Genomic DNA, 18,827 nt, shown 5'->3' on the forward strand with positions numbered 1-18,827 from the left:
TACAAGGTGAGAATGTGGGTCTCGCAGGAGGCGTGAGCGAGATAGTCCCTGCAGTCGCACTATCCTCTCTTCCCTCAGTGGCTCAGATGGATAGAGCGTCTGCCACGTAAGCAGGAGACTCCAGGTTCGAGTCCCGGTCGGGGCACACATTTTCACCTGTCGATATATATCAACGCCCGTCAGTAGCTTATGGTATTAAATAAATTCTAATTTCCTCTGCAATGGTGCAAAAGCCGCTTCAAACGGCAAGGTGTCAACACACACGAAAAAAGGCCACAGCTCTGAAGTTCATGTGAGGTCTGAGATGGGCTAATGATGGCAGGTTGGCATCAAATTTCACCACAATTGTAGCCAACGCCATTGCGGACGTCTCACACTATGCAAAGGTCCTCATACTCCCACTTACCCACGTTTCACTCCTTCTTTTGAGGCCTCCCTGATGGATGTTAGCCGGCCAGAGTGGCCGAGCGGTTCTAGGCGCTTCAGTCTGGAACCTCGCTACCGCTATGGTCGGAGGTTCCAATCCTGCCTCGGGCATGGATGTGTGCGACCGCTATGGTCTCAGGTTCGAATCCTGCCTCGGGCATGGATGTGTGTGATGTCCTTAGTTTGTTAGCTTTAATTAGTTCTAAGTTTTAGGGGACTGATGACCTCAGATGGTAAGTCCCATAGTGCTCAGAGCCATTTGAACCATTTTTTTATGGATGTTAGAACGGCGACGTCCTGCTCTGAAATCACGCTGTTTACTTGTGTGTGACTGACGAAAATGTCTCAGACAAATCGCCACTCAGAATCTACACGAGAATGTCTCGGGGTGGCACAAAGGGCGTCGATGAAACCACCCCTTCCCTTGAGTTGTTGATTCCCACACATTCACAACAAAACGACAGTTTCTAATGCAATGAGCAATAGAACAACTTTCATGTCAATCTTTGACAATGCTGACATTTTACAGACGCTTTAACCTTTCTCTAAAGACATCATAGGCGAATAATCACCTTCAATATGATCCCACCCCTCTGAAGGGTAATGCGACAGCAATTTTTGCTCTGGCGTGCAGTATGGAACAACAAAGGACCATTCAAATCCATTCTACGATATTTGCACGCGATCGGATGTAGCAAATTGCGCTTATACTTTCTTAGCTCTCCTGTTTTGCTGCCTCATGTGGCGTGATCACAGCGGGGTGAAACATTGACACAAGCGTGAATAAATCGGCAGTGGGTCCCTCCAAGGCCCCACTTCGAGAAGATTATCACCGCCACAGAGAAGACCCATGACAGTGTGTCCTAGGCGCCTATAGGTAGGCAACCCCTTGACAGTGCTCTGCTCTGGCACGCATTATACTTCAATGCTGTGCAGATGCATGACACTGTATTTTTCACCATGACCGCCAAGTCTCTCTAGACAACATTCCGAACGATCCACCAATTGTTCAATTCCTCGACCAAAGAAATCCTCCCCTTGGTAATAGAAGCATTCGAGAACAGCCCTGTGAACATCCTCATAGTTGCGAAATTTCTTTCCAACCAGATGTTCATTCAGATTTCCCAAAGATGGAAATTGCATGGTGCAAGATCTGTGCTTACCAATTATCATAGCCCATGTCTGTGCGGCATTAGCCAAATCATCATCATCATCATCATTTTCTGTGGCCTTTGTCCCACCCATCGCTGGGTCGGCCTTGTTACTATGGGTTTGGCTATATTAGTGTCAGAGGGTGGCCAGATGCCCATCCTGTCGCTACTCCATACCCCTGGGACTGAATTAGTGTACCACAGCTGTCTGCATCGAGTGTAAGCCATGAAACAGTGCAAACGTTTTCAAATGTATGCGAGTCGTGTAGCTGGGGCAGAACGTGGGGACCAGACCGCTATTCACCTAGTTGAATGTGGAAAACCGCCTAAAAACCACATCCAGGCTGGCCAGCACACCGGCCCTCGTCGTTAAGCCACCGGGCCGATTCGATCCGGGGCCAGCGTGCCTCCCTGAGTCCAGGAAGCAGCGCATTAGTGCTCTCAGCTAACCTGGTTGGTAGCGGTCATAGCTAAATGTTGCAACCATTTCACTATGGCTGGACACCAGACTTTCACGGTGATCTGTGTGCAGTTCAGACGTTTTGTCGACTAGAAGAATACTGTCCTACATTCTAAACTTTGGGATATGTTTCCAGTTGCTGCCACATTTCACGCACTTACTGCTGGCAACTGTTATAAGTACTGCAGCAGAACCGTGTCTGTAGGAAATTGGGAACACGTACTCTCTTGTGATAACATGCCAGTCAGTAAGTATTCTAGGGGCATTCAGGCATCAAAGTGATGAGTCATGGGATTCTTCCCAGCTTCACTCCCAACCCCTATCCCTATCCTCTGATAAAGGCCAATTGCTCTATGAATAAATTGGCAGGAAACTCAAATTTTGGCGGTGAATTAAAAAAATAGCCCAATTGCACTAGTGTTTCCTGTGGAAGGAGGGTTGTTGTCCTAAGTATAAACTGATAAGAAATTCAAAATGCATTGTTGTGCTGGCTGACCTGGAATATTCCGATGGGCTCTATGACATCACAATCCAGCTCGGATCTGTTGGGCTATATATAACAGTGTACAATTCCAATACACTGCTCCAGGGGTACAAAACAGTCTGTGACGTCACAATCTGGCTCAGACCTATCAGGCTATATATAACAGTGTGGAATACTGGCATACTAATCCACATTTTAGATACTGGCTTAGTCCTTATATAACATAATCATTTAAGCACTCTATGTTTAAGTTTGGAATGTCATACAGCATAGACCTGTCTGCTGACCTAGTCGACATGCTGCTCCAAGCTTGCTCAGTGGTGTTTGGTCACTGCTTCTCCTAATTTTAAGTTTGGATCTATTCACTCGCATCTTTATTTAAACAAACACTGGGGCTGAGAAGGGCACTTTGCCCACCACCACTCCCCAGCGCCTGCGAGTGTCTCCACTGCTCACATCGAGCTGGGTCCACTTTGCCCAAGCCCACTCCCCTTTTAACAGTACAGTTTAAACAATTCACCCCTCCACAGCAGCTGCCATTTGTTCAAAATATTGTAGAAATCCACTTACCGCAGTTTAAAATAAAGTTGATATCAACGCTACCACCCGGCTGGAGACCCGAGAAACCTCCATCAATGGGAACTCTGTTGATTGTCACTATAGAGCACTCATCCTAAGTTTAAAACTGATTACGCCGCAGATGCAGCCTGTATGGTTGTCAGTATCATGCTCAGTAGGAATAGGAGAGGTATCCACTTGCATCTTTATTAAAATAAACACCACACGGAGGAGGATTTCTTCTGCATGCATTGTGAGGTTTAGCGTCTCTGTACCACTGTCAGTCTGCCAATGTTGCCATGCAGCGCTGGACTGCCGCTGCCACCACCATCATAGATTGCACAGTGTTGTGTAACACTCAAAGGACGTCTTCGAACTGTTGACAAACCCTGGCTCCGAATGCTGCAGAGTGTACAACGTACTGCTACGGACTCACCCGCCTCCACCTACTAGTATGGAGCAGCGGTGCCACATCATACAGTGAGGAATGCAAGACAGCATCTCTTCATCTAAATGGTCCTGCAGACTGCTCGCTCAGAGCTTGCCACACTGTGCATGACATCACACGGTTCGGCATAAGCAACAAACCGTGATGCTCCCGCTTTCCCCAAAACAGAATGGGTAAGAGCATCTGATACTCTGTCATACAGTTTGAAGGCTGAAATCTGCGTTGGAAACTGGGGCTATTTTGTAACAGAATTCCTTAGCTTCATCTACCTTGTGATCACCAATCCTGATGCATATGTCTCCCTATGGTGGACATATACATCAAAGCATCAAATCTAGTTAAATACCCAGCAAATGACACATGACAACAACGACTTAACAATTTCATATGTAAAAGGCCATGTCGCTATGTGTTTTACAGTATATAGTATCAGACGTCTCCATATGATTTATAAATGGCGACAGGTGGCATGCGTACAGCAACTCATTGCATTTTGACATCATTTTTATGGTGAAATAAATGTTAAACAGTCAGACGTCATGGTCGGAAGTCAATGCAACAACATGCATGTACACACCATGTGTGGATACATAAATGAATAAAGTCGTGATTGTCTCTGACAGGTAGATCTGCCACAACAGTGCATTAGTGTTGTTCATGTTTTTCCTTTCTGCCAGGCCCGGTAGGGTACGTCATGTGCATGAACAGTGTCAGATGTTGAGTGATCACTATGAAGGATAAGGGGATGCCTTGTAGTCATGTGAGACAACTTTATCAGCACCCGACGGAGTTTGAAACAAGCTTCATTGTCAGTCTCCATTTGGCCAGCTGGCTGATGCTAAACAGAGGACAGAATACACATGTACCACAATTCTTTGTCCTCTCCCACAGGTACATCATAACGTGCTAATTCAATGGGTATTTACTGGTTTTATCGTAAAATTCAGTGTTATCTATACAATATTCATTTTGAAATCACAAGACTTCACCTTCTTTAGGTGAAAATTTCATCCATTTAGATACGCTATTCGTTTATTTCACCATAAAACAGACATGAAAATTCAGTGACTTGCTGTATGTATACCACCGTCGCCATTTAGAAATCCTATGGAGACATCTTACATTAAATATGCACTGTAAAACACAAAGTAAGGTAACCTCTTAGATGTGAAATTCCTTTATTTTGTTGCTGTCAATTTTATTTTCTGGGTGGGTAATTACATTCGACTCTTCGACATATGTGTCCATCGTAGGGAGGGAGGGATCGATTTGACCCAGAAATTCTCAGGTGTGTGTGTGTGTGTGTGTGTGTGTGTGTGTGTGTGTGTGTGTGTGTGTGTTGTGCGCGCTCACTCTCTATGAGATGCTGATGCTCAAAAACAGTATTTTACAATTAAGTTAAGAGAATTTATCAAAACAGTTCCCTCGACCATTGTATCCATGCAGCTCTTGGGGCACAGCCATTAATACATTGGCGGGCATAAAGGACCGTTGGACTATTTCAAGACCATTTTAACCTCAATTTTGTTCGCTGAAGTCACCAACATTTTTAGTTCGAATTTCTGATTACAAAAATTATCTACATGTTTTAGTTTTTTTTTAACTAACAACATTTTTGCTAGGCTACATGTCTTCATTTTTTTAAAAATTAGCGGAGTGGTGCAGTTGTCACAAGAAAGAGTTTTCACTAGAAACTTCTTATGAATTTTCATTTAAATATTAGTGCTGTTTCAATGTTCACGCCAAAACAAATATGAGTACGCACTCTTCACCCCACCCCCCTTCCCCCTCTCACCCACATGTCCCAGATAATGGTTACGCTTTTGTTATTGGGCACAGCAACGGAGGTCATGTTTCCTAGGTTTTTCACATTTCATTTCCATTGTAATTTTTGTTTGCTTTCTACATTCCTTCTTTTGGACGTCAGAAGGCCCCTCGTCCCCAGTGGCTTTGCTCCAGTTGCCCCAGTCTTATTGGAATCACATTTGGGAGGACGACGGTCCAAACCCGCGTCCAGCCATCCCGATTTAGGTTTTCTGTGATTTCCTTAAATCGTTTCAGGCAAATGCCGGAATGGCTATGACCTACTTCCTTCCCCATTCTTACCTAATTCGATGGCACCAATGACCTCACTGTTTCGTCCCTTCCCCCAACCGACCAACCCGGTCCTGCCCTGTTCAAATGGTTGAAATGGCTCTGAGCACTATGGTACTTAACAACTGAGGTCATCAGTCCCCTAGAACTTAGAACTACTTAAACCTAACTAACCTAAGGACATCACATACATCCATGCCCGATGCAGGATTCAAACCTGCGACCGTAGCAGCAGCACGGTTCTGGACTGAAGCGCCTAGAACCGCTCGGGCACATCATCCGGGCAACTATGCCCTGTCCAAAAGGTCAACGAGTAGTTTTTGTTCGGTCCCTTCCCCCAACCGACCAACCCAGTCCTACTACACCCTGTTCAAATGGTTCAAATGGCTCTGAGCACTATGGGACTTAACATCTGAGGTCATCAGTCCCCTAGAACTTAGAACTACTTAAACCTAACTAACCTAAGGACATCACACACATCCATGCCCGATGCAGGATTCAAACCTGCGACCGTAGCAGCAGCACGGTTCTGGACTGAAGCGCCTAGAACCGCTCGGGCACATCATCCGGGCAACTATGCCCTGTCCAAAAGGTCAACGAGTAGTTTTTGTTCGGTCCCTTCCCCCAACCGACCAACCCAGTCCTACTACACCCTGTTCAAATGGTTCAAATGGCTCTGAGCACTATGGGACTTAACATCTGAGGTCATCAGTCCCCTAGAACTTAGAACTACTTAAACCTAACTAACCTAAGGACATCACACACATCCATGCCCGATGCAGGATTCAAACCTGCGACCGTAGCAGCAGCACGGTTCTGGACTGAAGCGCCTAGAACCGCTCGGGCACATCATCCGGGCAACTATGCCCTGTCCAAAAGGTCAACGAGTAGTTTTTGTTCGGTCCCTTCCCCCAACCGACCAACCCAGTCCTACTACACCCTGTTCAAATGGTTCAAATGGCTCTGAGCACTATGGGACTTAACATCTGAGGTCATCAGTACCCTAGAACTTAAAACTACTTAAACCTAACTAACCCAAGGACATCATACACATCCATGCCCGACGCAGGAATCAAACCTGCAACTGTAGCAGCAGCAGCGAGGTTCCGGACTGAAGCACGTATAACCACTCGGCCACATCGGCTGGCTACTATGCCCTGTCTGAAAGGTCAACGAGTAGTTAGCAGAGTGCGTGGTGAGGCTACAGTGTTCTGGGGTGTCGGCAGGTACGCGTCGGCAGCGTGCGCGTACCGCTTCCTGCGCGACCGCCACGAGGACCAGTGCGTGGTGGTGTCGGGCGAGAGCGGCGCGGGCAAGACGGAGGCGGCGCGCCTCGTGCTGGCCTTCCTCTGCGTGCCCTTCCACCAGCCGCGCCACGGCCGCCACCACCACCAGCACCACGCGCCGCACCACGCGCACCAGCACCAGCACCACGCGCCGCACCACCCGCACACGCCCACGCACGCACCCTCGCCCGCGACTGCGGGGGCGTCGGCGTCGGCGGCGGCGGCGACGGCGGCGGCGGCGGCGGCGGCGGCGGCAGCCTCCGCGGCGGCCATCAGGGAGAGGCTCGTCCAGTCGGCGCCGCTGCTCGAAGGTACAGTGCGCGCAGAAAGGCCTGCCCATTTGACGCGAAGGTGTGGAGAGAGCAGTAGTAGTGGGGTAACGAACAGTTTTGATCAGCTGTGGATTTCCTTCGAATGCTATGCTCGTTATGAAACTGCTCCTGTAACTAGAATGCGCTATTTGTGATTGACAACAAGTGTCTGTTTTTCATTTGACTGTTCTTACTAAGACTATAGTCTGCTTTAAACGTCTGTATATCTAACTTGATGCTCTTCTCATAACACGATTCTACGTCTACATTGTACGAGGGATGTCCAGAAAGTAATTTCCGACTGATCGCGAAATGGGAACCACAGTAAAAATCAGCAATGTTTTATTTGTAATACTTAGCTACACCTTCCAGCTACTTCTCTATGTAGTCGCAGTTCTGACTTGGACGTTTGTCGTAGCGTTGTACCAACTTTCCAATACCCTCATCACATAAGGCAGCCGCCAGTGCTTTTCACCAATTCTCTACGCTGGCCTACAGCTCGTTGTCAGTGCCAAAATGCAGTCTTCATAGCCAGCGGCTCATGTGAGCAGAGATGAAACTCAGAGGGAGAAAATTACGGGCTGTATTGTGGGTAATCAAACATTTCCAATTGAAAAAGATGCAGGGGCATCTTCATTGCCCCTGCAGAATGCGGCTGAGAATTGTCTTGAAGAAGTAATCGCTCGACAGTTATGTAATGTTGGCTGCATAGCTTCAGGCGAAATTTCTCACCAGGCCCTCGTACTTGGCGGGAGACACTATGTTCTAGACATCTTTACTCGCTCACTGTGAGCTCAGAAATGTGAAGAGCGACGTGATGCTATCTAGGGTCATACTAGAGACACTGCCCAACACATTTGTGCAAAGCTTTATCGGATTTTCATAGTCGTTTCCATTTCGCGACCGATCGAAACTTATTTTCTGGACACCCCTCGTATATGTTAGACTCAACTAGTACGCAAATATTTGATCAACTGCGGAAATTCTTTAAATCTCCTCGTAAATCTTACAATGCTATTTCGTTTCAGAATATTGTGTTAGGACCACACACAAACTGCCTAACACCGTCATCTTACCCCAACAAACGTCAGGCTTCAGTAAAACTACGGCTTTGTCAGTCTAATAACATACACTCCTGGAAATTGAAATAAGAACACCGTGAATTGATTGTCCCAGGAAGGGGAAACTTTATTGACACACTCCTGGGGTCAGATACATCACATGATCACACTTACAGAACCACAGGCACATAGACACAGGCAACAGAGCATGCACAATGTCGGCACTAGTACAGTGTATATCCACCTTTCGCAGCAATGCAGGCTGCTATTCTCCCATGGAGACGATCGTAGAGATGCTGGATGTAGTCCTGTGGAACGGCTTGCCATGCCATTTCCACCTGGCGCCTCAGTTGGACCAGCGTTCGTGCCGGACGTGCAGACCGCGTGAGACGAAGCTTCATCCAGTCCCAAACATGCTCAATGGGGGACAGATCCGGAAATCTTGCTGGCCAGGGTAGTTGACTTACACCTTCTAGAGCACGTTGGGTGGCACGGGATACATGCGGACGTGCATTGTCCTGTTGGAACAGCAAGTTCCCTTGCCGGTCTAGGAATGGTAGAACGATGGGTTCGATGACGGTTTGGATGTACCGTGCACTATTCAGTGTCCCCTCGACGATCACCAGTGGTGTACGGCCAGTGTAGGAGATCGCTCCCCACACCATGATGCCGGGTGTTGGCCCTGTGTGCCTCGGTCGTATGCAGTCCTGATTGTGGCGCTCACCTGCACGGCGCCAAACACGCATACGACCATCATTGGCACCAAGGCAGAAGCGACTCTCATCGCTGAAGACGACACGTCTCCATTCGTCCCTCCATTCACGCCTGTCGCGACACCACTGGAGGCGGGCTGCACGATGTTGGGGCGTGAGCGGAAGACGGCCTAACGGTGTGCGGGACCGTAGCCCAGCTTCATGGAGACGGTTGCGAATGGTCCTCGCCGATACCCCAGGAGCAACAGTGTCCCTAATTTGCTGGGAAGTGGCGGTGCGGTCCCCTACGGCACTGCGTAGGATCCTACGGTCTTGGCGCGCATCCGTGCGTCGCTGCGGTCCGGTCCCAGGTCGACGGGCACGTGCACCTTCCGCCGACCACTGGCGACAACATCGATGTACTGTGGAGACCTCACGCCCCACGTGTTGAGCAATTCGGCGGTACGTCCACCCGGCCTCCCGCATGCCCACTATACGCCCTCGCTCAAAGTCCGTCAACTGCACATACGGTTCACGTCCACGCTGTCGCGGCATGCTACCAGTGTTAAAGACTGCAATGGAGCTCCGTATGCCACGGCAAACTGGCCGACAATGACGGCGGCGGTGCACAAATGGTGCGCAGCTAGCGCCATTCGACGGCCAACACCGCGGTTCCTGGTGTGTCCGCTGTGCCGTGCGTGTGATCATTGCTTGTACAGCCCTCTCGCAGTGTCCGGAGCAAGTATGGTGGGTCTGACACACCGGTGTCAATGTGTTCTTTTTTCCATTTCCAGGAGTGTATGTCTGTGGTAAGGTGGAATTTTTGGTGGTGGTAAGCGTCTATGGGACCAAACTGCTGAGGTCATCGGTTCCTAGGCTTACCACACTGCTTAATCTAACTTCACACTAAGGACAACATGCCCGAGGGAGGACTCGAACCTCCAACGGGAGGAGTCGCGCGAACCGTGCAAGGCGCTCTAAACCATGTGGCCATCCCGCGCTCTATGGTGCAATCCGCACACGACAAAATATTTAAAACTTTACTAACAACTATGAAAAATTAAGTTCTGATTATTGTCAAAAAAGACTGTACAGAATAAAAAGACTGCAACAATTATGAAATTCACTCATCACCAAAATTACAGACAGTTAAATCAACTGCGTTATTTGTGACTTAATGAATGCAAAGAGATCAATGAAATGTAGTAGGCAGAACAGGGCGGATCAGGTTATAGTTGTGAAACGGGCCAAAATCAGCTACTGTCAGTTGCACAAAACATACAAACTTTTTTTTCCTAGAACACTTAATCACACATGCCCTTAAAAGCATTCAAAGACAATACGGCTGAAGGCCCAAACAGAAGTTATTAAAATTTCCTTAAGGAATACACACGGCTGAAGGCCTTAGTTACAAAATTTTACATAAAACTTGGCTGAAGGCGACACACTGGATATAGAAGAACTGAGGGCTTAAGGCCTAAATAACAAAAATTTCAGATAGGGAAGAAGTTTTTAAAAGGTTTTAAACAAGTTACTTTCCAAATTTTAATTTAAGATGGCTGAAGGCCTTATCTTAAGATATTTCACGTAAAGTTCGGCTGAAGGCCACATACTGAAAATACACTACTGGAAATGGAAAAAAGAACACATTGACACCGGTGTGTCAGACCCACCATACTTGCTCCGGACACTGCGAGAGGGCTGTACAAGCAATGATCACACGCACGGCACAGCGGACACACCAGGACCCGCGGTGTTGGCCGTCGAATGGCGCTAGCTGCGCAGCATTTGTGCACCGCCGCCGTCAGTGTCAGCCAGTTTGCCGTGGCATACGGAGCTCCATCGCAGTCTTTAACACTGGTAGCATGCCGCGACAGCGTGGACGTGAACCGTATGTGCAGTTGACGGACTTTGAGCGAGGGCGTATAGTGGGCATGCGGGAGGCCGGGTGGACGTACCGCCGAATTGCTCAACACGTGGGGCGTGAGGTCTCCACAGTACATCGATGTTGTCGCCAGTGGTCGGCGGAAGGTGCACGTGCCCGTCGACCTGGGACCGGACCGCAGCGACGCACGGATGCACGCCAAGACCGTAGGATACTACGCAGTGCCGTAGGGGACCGCACCGCCACTTCCCAGCAAATTAGGGACACTGTTGCTCCTGGGGTATCGGCGAGGACCATTCGCAACCGCCTCCATGAAGCTGGGCTACGGTCCCGCACACCGTTAGGCCGTCTTCCGCTCACGCCCCAACATCGTGCAGCCCGCCTCCAGTGGTGTCGCGACAGGCGTGAATGGAGGGACGAATGGAGACGTGTCGTCTTCAGCGATGAGAGTCGCTTCTGCCTTGGTGCCAATGATGGTCGTATGCGTGTTTGGCGCCGTGCAGGTGAGCGCCACAATCAGGACTGCATACGACCGAGGCACACAGGGCCAACACCCGGCATCATGGTGTGGGGAGCGATCTCCTACACTGGCCGTACACCACTGGTTATCTTCGAGGGGACACTGAATAGTGCACGGTACATCCAAACCGTCATCGAACCCATCGTTCTACCATTCCTAGACCGGCAAGGGAACTTGCTGTTCCAACAGGACAATGCACGTCCGCATGTATCCCGTGCCACCCAACGTGCTCTAGAAGTTGTAAGTCAACTACCCTGGCCAGCAAGATCTCCGGATCTGTCCCCCATTTAGCATGTTTAGGACTGGATGAAGCGTCGTCTCACGCGGTCTGCATGTCCAGCACGAACGCTGGTCCAACTGAGGCGCCAGGTGGAAATGGCATGGCAAGCCGTTCCACAGGACTACATCCAGCATCTCTACGATCGTCTCCATGGGAGAATAGCAGCCTGCATTGCTGCGAAAGGTGGATATACACTGTACTAGTGCCGACATTGTGCATGCTCTGTTGCCTGTGTCTATGTGCCTGTGGTTCTGTAAGTGTGATCATGTGATGTATCTGACCCCAGGAATGTGTCAATAAAGTTTCCCCTTCCTGGGACAATGAATTCACGGTGTTCTTATTTCAATTTCCAGGAGTGTAGAACAACTTAATGCTTAAGGCCTGGATAACAAGAACTTCAGATAGAGAAAAATATTTTCAAAGTTTTAAACAAGTGATTTTTCAAATTTTAATTTAAGGCAGCTGAAGGCCTTATCTTAAAATATTTCACATAAAGTTCGGCTCAAGACCACATACTGAACATAGAACAACTCAAGGCTTAAGGCCTGGATAATAATAAGGATTTCCAATGGGCAAAATCCCCTTTTAAAAAAAAAATTAGTTTAAGCAAGAATCTTCCAAGTTTTAATTTAAGGTGGCTGAAGGCCTTATCGTAACAAATGGCTCTGAACACTATGGGACTTAACTGCTGAGGTCATCAGTCGCCTAGAACTTCGAACCTGCGACCGTAGCGGTCGCTCGTCTCCAGACTGTAGCGCCTAGACCCGCCTGGCCACTCCGGCCGGCCTTATCTTAACACTAAAACAAACTAAATTAATAGACAACTGAAGGCCTCGCATAGTACTTGAGACTAAAAGAAAACCACAATCTAAAACAACAGAACAGTGGCACTCAGAAGTCTCCAAGGGTCGACCTGAGGAGGTAGCTACAACACAAGTTTAGGTGAGACAGGCAGCCAAGCATAATACTAAATAATCGGATGGCAACCCGACCCAGGGTTTGGCTGAAGGACCGACCAACAACATAGTCAATTCCCTTCCGCTTGACCAATAGCACGACAGCGGAAAAATCAGCAAGGAAGAAGATACCAGTAGCACTACGTCTTGAAAATTGGCGTCTAAATACAGTCAAGACACAATAACCACTCAAAAATATGAACAACACCAAAAGCTGTCGAACTACACGCTGTGCCAGACAGCATCAACACTGAGGAAAAACGCACTGCTGGAAAATGACACTAACGACCAGGGCAGGTAACTGGAACGTTAACGGCCACAAGGCAGAAGATACTGCCGGTGCACTTCACTAATAAGTATCAACCAATTCAATAGTTAAACACCATATAGGAAGACAGCCGCAAACTTTCACCAACTCCAACACACCATAGGTTGCTGCTTGTGGGAACGGCCCAGAAAGCAACAAGCGGCAGTGAACGAAGAGATGTCACAGCAGTTGAGGTTTCATAACAGGTTACCTGATCACTCAACTTCAGTGTCCAGGTTCGGTGGGCGACGAACTTTGTAGTTCTCGCAGCTAGCGCCTCACAATCAGACCGCATGTGCATGCCGCCAGCAGCCCCGGCCTGACCCCGGGCTGTGGAGACTTCCTTGCTGCTCTGTCCCAACTCACCCTCTGCATCCAACACGCATACAGCGTTACAATAACTGGTAAGTCAAAAACACAAGCTACACACGGTTTCATGGAAACACTTCCACAAAAACTAGAACGATACTAAAACCAGTCACTAAGGAACAACTAGAACGAATCACAAATCGACACACACAGAGAACCCAGAAGCGGTCGGCCACCAAATACACGTCGTCCGATGAGACAACCGACCGAACGACGAACCAAGGTCGTGCCCACTCAAGTCATGTGTGTCGGCAATGATCGGGCGAGTCATGGCTGTCCGGACCCGACTGCTGATCTGTCCTGACTCCCTTGATGTCCGTTCGCAACTCGGACACATGACGACCCGGAGACACTGGCTCGGACCCAACCATACAGAGGGAACACTTGCCCATTGGCCACCCGACATCTCTGCACAAGGAAGGAATTGACCCATGTCCTGCAAGATGACCAAATGAATGAGCCCAGAAGCGGTTGGAAGACCAAATACACGTCACCCGATGAGACGACTGACCGAACGACCAACCAACGGCCATCCCTGCTCAAGTCTCCTTCTGTCGGACAGCATATGTGTGTCGCCAGCGGTCGGGCAAGTACTGGCTGTGCAGACCTCACTGGAGCTCCATCCCGACTGAACTCAACGCACACCACGACCCGGAAATACTAGCGGTCGCTCCAAAGATAGTACGACAGTGCTCTTATCGATAGCGCTGCTGCTGCCACTCATGGGCAGGCAAGCCAGCAACTTAGTGACGCCAGTAAATTAGTCTCAATAAAATTGAGACTAATGATGAATATTATTAGGTATCTAAGTGTCAAAGAGTTCTATCAATTAATATTTCTGTCAAACAAATATTTCAATCTTGCGTGTGCATTGGTTACATTGAAATATTCCTCCAAAAATGTTCTCCATCCATACCGTCAAGGAAGCATTTTGACAAACAAGTTTTCATCTACATAGAAAAGTATTCAAGATTATTTCTCCCACATTCACAAATATCAGACTGCTTCTCTAAAACTCAGTTGCTCGCTATTAAGAGCGCCCCTGAGCTGCACGACTGACTGGCGAGAAATCGAACCACAGATTACATTAAACACAGAGGCAAGAATCTGTCCACTACTTGTGCAACGTGCTAGTGCAGTCCCTACCGAGCGAGGTGGCGCAGTGGTTAGCACAAAATCTGGCCATCCAGATATAGGTTTTCCGTGAATTCCCCAAATGACTCCAGGTAAATGCCGGGATGGTTCCTTTGAAAGGTCATGGCCGATTTCCTTCCATAATCCGATGGGACCGATGACCTTGCTGTTTGGTCCCCTCCCCAAACCACCCAACCAATCTACACTCGTGCTCATAAATTAAGGATAATTGCAGAAGGTGGTGCCACACAACGTGGCACTACACAAAACTGGTGCTGATAGCACAGGCACATAGGGAACACAAACGACACAGATCTGTAAGTCCACGGTATTGGTGATAAGTTGAGAAAACCGTACCGAAACACATGTGCTACAAAACGCTACTGTTTCCTGCGCATCTACCCCGACGTCAGTATGGGATATGATCACCATGCACACGTACACAGGCCGCACAACGGGTAAGCACACTCTGGACCAGGTGGTCGAGCAGCTGTTGGGGTATAGCCTAAAATTCTTGCACAAGTGCCTGTCGGAGCTCCTGAAGTGTCGTAGGGGTTTGTAGATGTGCAGCGATACGTCGACCGAGAGCATCCCAGACGTACTCGATGGGGTTTAGTTCTGGTGAACAGGCAGGCCACTCCATTCGTCTGATATCTTCTGTTTCAAGGTACTCCTCCACGATGGCAGCTCGGTGGGGCCGTGCGTTATCATCCATCAGGGGAAAGGTGGGACCCACTGCACCCCTGGTGCAAAATGACGTCCCCTTACACCTGACCTGTTACAGTTCCTCTGTCAGAGACATGCAGGGGTGTACGTGCTTCATTCTTAATCCCACCCCACACCATGAAACCACGACCTCCATACAGGTCCCTTTCAAGGACATTGAGGGGTTGGTACCTGGTTCCTGGTTCACGCCAGATGAAAACCCGGCGAGGATCCCTGTTCAGATTATAACTGGACTCGTCCGTGAACATAATCTGTGACCACTGTTCCAATGACAGTGTACTGTGTTCTTGGCACCAGGCTCTACGGACTCTCCTGTGACCAGGGGTCAATGGAATGCACCTTGCAGGTCTCCGGGCGAATAAACCATGTCTGTTCAGTCGTCTGCAGACTGTGTGTCTGGAGACAACTGTTCCATTGGCTGCGGTAAGGTCCCGAGCAAGGCTACCTGCAATACTCCATGGTCGTCTGCGGGCACTGATGTTGAGATATCGGTCTTCTTGCGGTGTTGTACACTGTGGACGTCCCGATCTGTAGCGCCTGGGCACGTTTCCTGTCTGCTGGAATCTTTCCCGTACTCTTTTGAGATCACGCTTTGTGGCGCACAGAGGGCCCGGTCTACGACCTGCGATGTCTGACCAGCCTCCAGTCGCCCTCGTATTGTACCCCTCATAACGTCATCAATATGTGTTCTTGAGCCATTTTCAACACATAGTCACCATTAGCTCGCCTGAAAACCTCTGCACACTTACTCGCTGCACCGTACTCTGACATGCACCAACACACCTCTGCGTATGTGGACTGATGCTAGCGCCACCGTGCGACGACCGCAAATCAAATGCACCGCACGGCTATACCCCGAGGTGAATTAAACCCGCAAACCGCCCACCAGAGCGTTGTTTCACCATGTATCAGCATTATCCTTAATTTATGAGCATATGTCCCAGTACAGTGAAGATGAATTATTTACACCGGTAGATAACAAAACCTCCTGGTCAAAAATTGAAAATTAATGGGCATTAATGTGGTCTATGTCCACCCTTCGCCTTTATGGCGGCTCGAAGTCTGCTGGGAAGACTTTCAGTGTGACAGTGTGAGGTGTCTGAATGTCTGTGGAGGAATTCTTCCTCAAGAGTGGCTAGAAACGACAGCACTATTTTAGTTCTGAATAACCGGTATTTTTCGGCGCTTGTTTGACCTCGGTTAGAACAGGCATTTTTTATTTTTTTACTAATAGCCGGGTAAAAAGCGATACATCAATCAGCCATACCAGCAGTGTTAAAATTTGTGGTTTTTAATAAACCTTTTTCGAAGAAAGAGCATTTTTATTCGTAAAATTTCCGTTAATTTGAAATATTGTGTCTTTGCAGAACATGAGGAAGCAATCAGTGTTACTTTTTTAACAATGCCGACAGGAACGAGCAACAAACACAGATTTGCTGAGACAATAATCCATGTGGTACGCATGTACATGCATTGTGTGAGACTTGTCCCCCTCGCGTTGTTGTCACCGCGCACCAGTTGTATGGCATCATCCCTAGTCTGGAAGTATTTTACGAAAATCGGTGTCACTAAAGCAATGCTCCATTTGCTTAAACAAATACAAAAGGGAAGAGCCACAACGAACCTGTAACTTCAAATAAGGAGAAAATTCAAAACTTCAGTTGTTTCATAGTTTACAGTGAAAATAGAAGTCAGCAGAGTTTCAAAAAATTAGGATGACTAGGAAGAATGCTGATGATTTTTTTGTAGTACTCAATCACTTACCACTTTCAGAGAAAGGCTGCGAACAGTGGATGGACTACGTTTTCTTTTATTCTCCTATTTAATTTAACGTTTTGATTCTATGTATCTTCAATCTTTGTACCATTAATTCGTTTATTACGCGAGATAATAGGAATAAAAAACCGAAAATTCGTTACTTCAGAAATCGGTTATTTTGAGCGGTTTTAAGAGCCAGGTTAAACTGACGTTGAAAAAAAAACTGTAAAAACCGAAAACCGGTTGTTTCAGTGGTATCCGCTATCCCCACGCTATATACGGCTCACTATTGCGGGTAACAGTGGCAGTGCCCGAGGTGGAACTACGCCTGTTCGCTAGTCTTGGAGATACAGGACGGGCTTCTCTTAGTCCGGCTGGTTGATTCTGTAGATGTGGAAAGTTCAGAAGTGCTCGGAAGTGCGTTCCCTTTCGTGTGCCTGGGAAATACACTCCTGGAAATGGAAAAAAGAACACATTGACACCGGTGTGTCAGACCCACCATACTTGCTCCGGACACAGCGAGAGGGCTGTACAAGCAATGATCACACGCACGGCACAGCGGACACACCAGGAACCGCGGTGTTGGCCGTCGAATGGCGCTAGCTGCGCAGCATTTGTGCACCGCCGCCGTCAGTGTCAGCCAGTTTGCCGTGGCATACGGAGCTCCATCGCAGTCTTTAACACTGGTAGCATGCCGCGACAGCGTGGACGTGAACCGTATGTGCAGTTGACGGACTTTGAGCGAGGGCGTATAGTGGGCATGCGGGAGGCGGGCTGGACGTACCGCCGAATTGCTCAACACGTGGGGCGTGAGGTCTCCACAGTACATCGATGTTGTCGCCAGTGGTCGGCGGAAGGTGCACGTGCCCGTCGACCTGGGACCGGACCGCAGCGACGCACGGATGCGCGCCAAGACCGTAGGATCCTACGCAGTGCCGTAGGGGACCGCACCGCCACTTCCCAGCAAATTAGGGACACTGTTGCTCCTGGGGTATCGGCGAGGACCATTCGCAACCGTCTCCATGAAGCTGGGCTACGGTCCCGCACACCGTTAGGCCGTCTTCCGCTCACGCCCCAACATCGTGCAGCCCGCCTCCAGTGGTGTCGCGACAGGCGTGAATGGAGGCACGAATGGAGACGTGTCGTCTTCAGCGATGAAAGTCGCTTCTGCCTTGGTGCCAATGATGGTCGTATGCGTGTTTGGCGCCGTGCAGGTGAGCGCCACAATCAGGACTGCATACGACCGAGGCACACAGGGCCAACACCCGGCATCATGGTGTGGGGAGCGATCTCCTACACTGGCCGTACACCACTGGTGATCGTCGAGGGGACACTGAATAGTGCACGGTACATCCAAACCGTCATCGAACCCATCGTTCTACCATTCCTAGACCGGCAAGGGAACTTGCTGTTCCAACAGGACAATGCACGTCCGCATGTATCCCGTGCCACCCAACGTGCTCTAGAAGGTGTAAGTCAACTACCCTGGCCAGCAAGATCTCCGGATCTGTCCCCCATTGAGCATGTTTGGGACTGGATGAAGCGTCGTCTCACGCGGTCTGCACGTCCAGCACGAACGCTGGTCCAACTGAGGCGCCAGGTGGAAATGGCATGGCAAGCCGTTCCACAGGACTACATCCAGCATCTCTACGATCGTCTCCATGGGAGAATAGCAGCCTGCATTGCTGCGAAAGGTGGATATACACTGTACTAGTGCCGACATTGTGCATGCTCTGTTGCCTGTGTCTATGTGCCTGTGGTTCTGTCAGTGTGATCATGTGATGTATCTGACCCCAGGAATGTGTCAATAAAGTTTCCCCTTCCTGGGACAATGAATTCACGGTGTTCTTATTTCAATTTCCAGGAGTGTAGAACAACTTAATGCTTAAGGCCTGGATAACAAGAACTTCAGATAGAGAAA

At 48.9% G+C, this 18,827-nt stretch overlaps 1 protein-coding gene across 1 annotated transcript in view; it reads left to right on the top strand.

The window, feature by feature from the left end:
- Window positions 1–18,827, top strand: part of LOC126215193 (unconventional myosin-Ib) — an 890,664-nt gene that overhangs the window by 547,501 nt on the left and 324,336 nt on the right. The window contains exons 4-5 of the mRNA XM_049941860.1: window positions 6,848–6,970; window positions 7,142–7,218. Of these exons, the coding sequence (XP_049797817.1) occupies window positions 6,848–6,970; window positions 7,142–7,218 (200 nt within the window). The remainder of the gene's footprint in view (window positions 1–6,847; window positions 6,971–7,141; window positions 7,219–18,827) is intronic.

The sequence above is a fragment of the Schistocerca nitens genome, chromosome 12, assembly GCF_023898315.1.
Source record: "Schistocerca nitens isolate TAMUIC-IGC-003100 chromosome 12, iqSchNite1.1, whole genome shotgun sequence".
In the NCBI taxonomy this organism is placed as follows: domain Eukaryota; kingdom Metazoa; phylum Arthropoda; class Insecta; order Orthoptera; family Acrididae; genus Schistocerca; species Schistocerca nitens.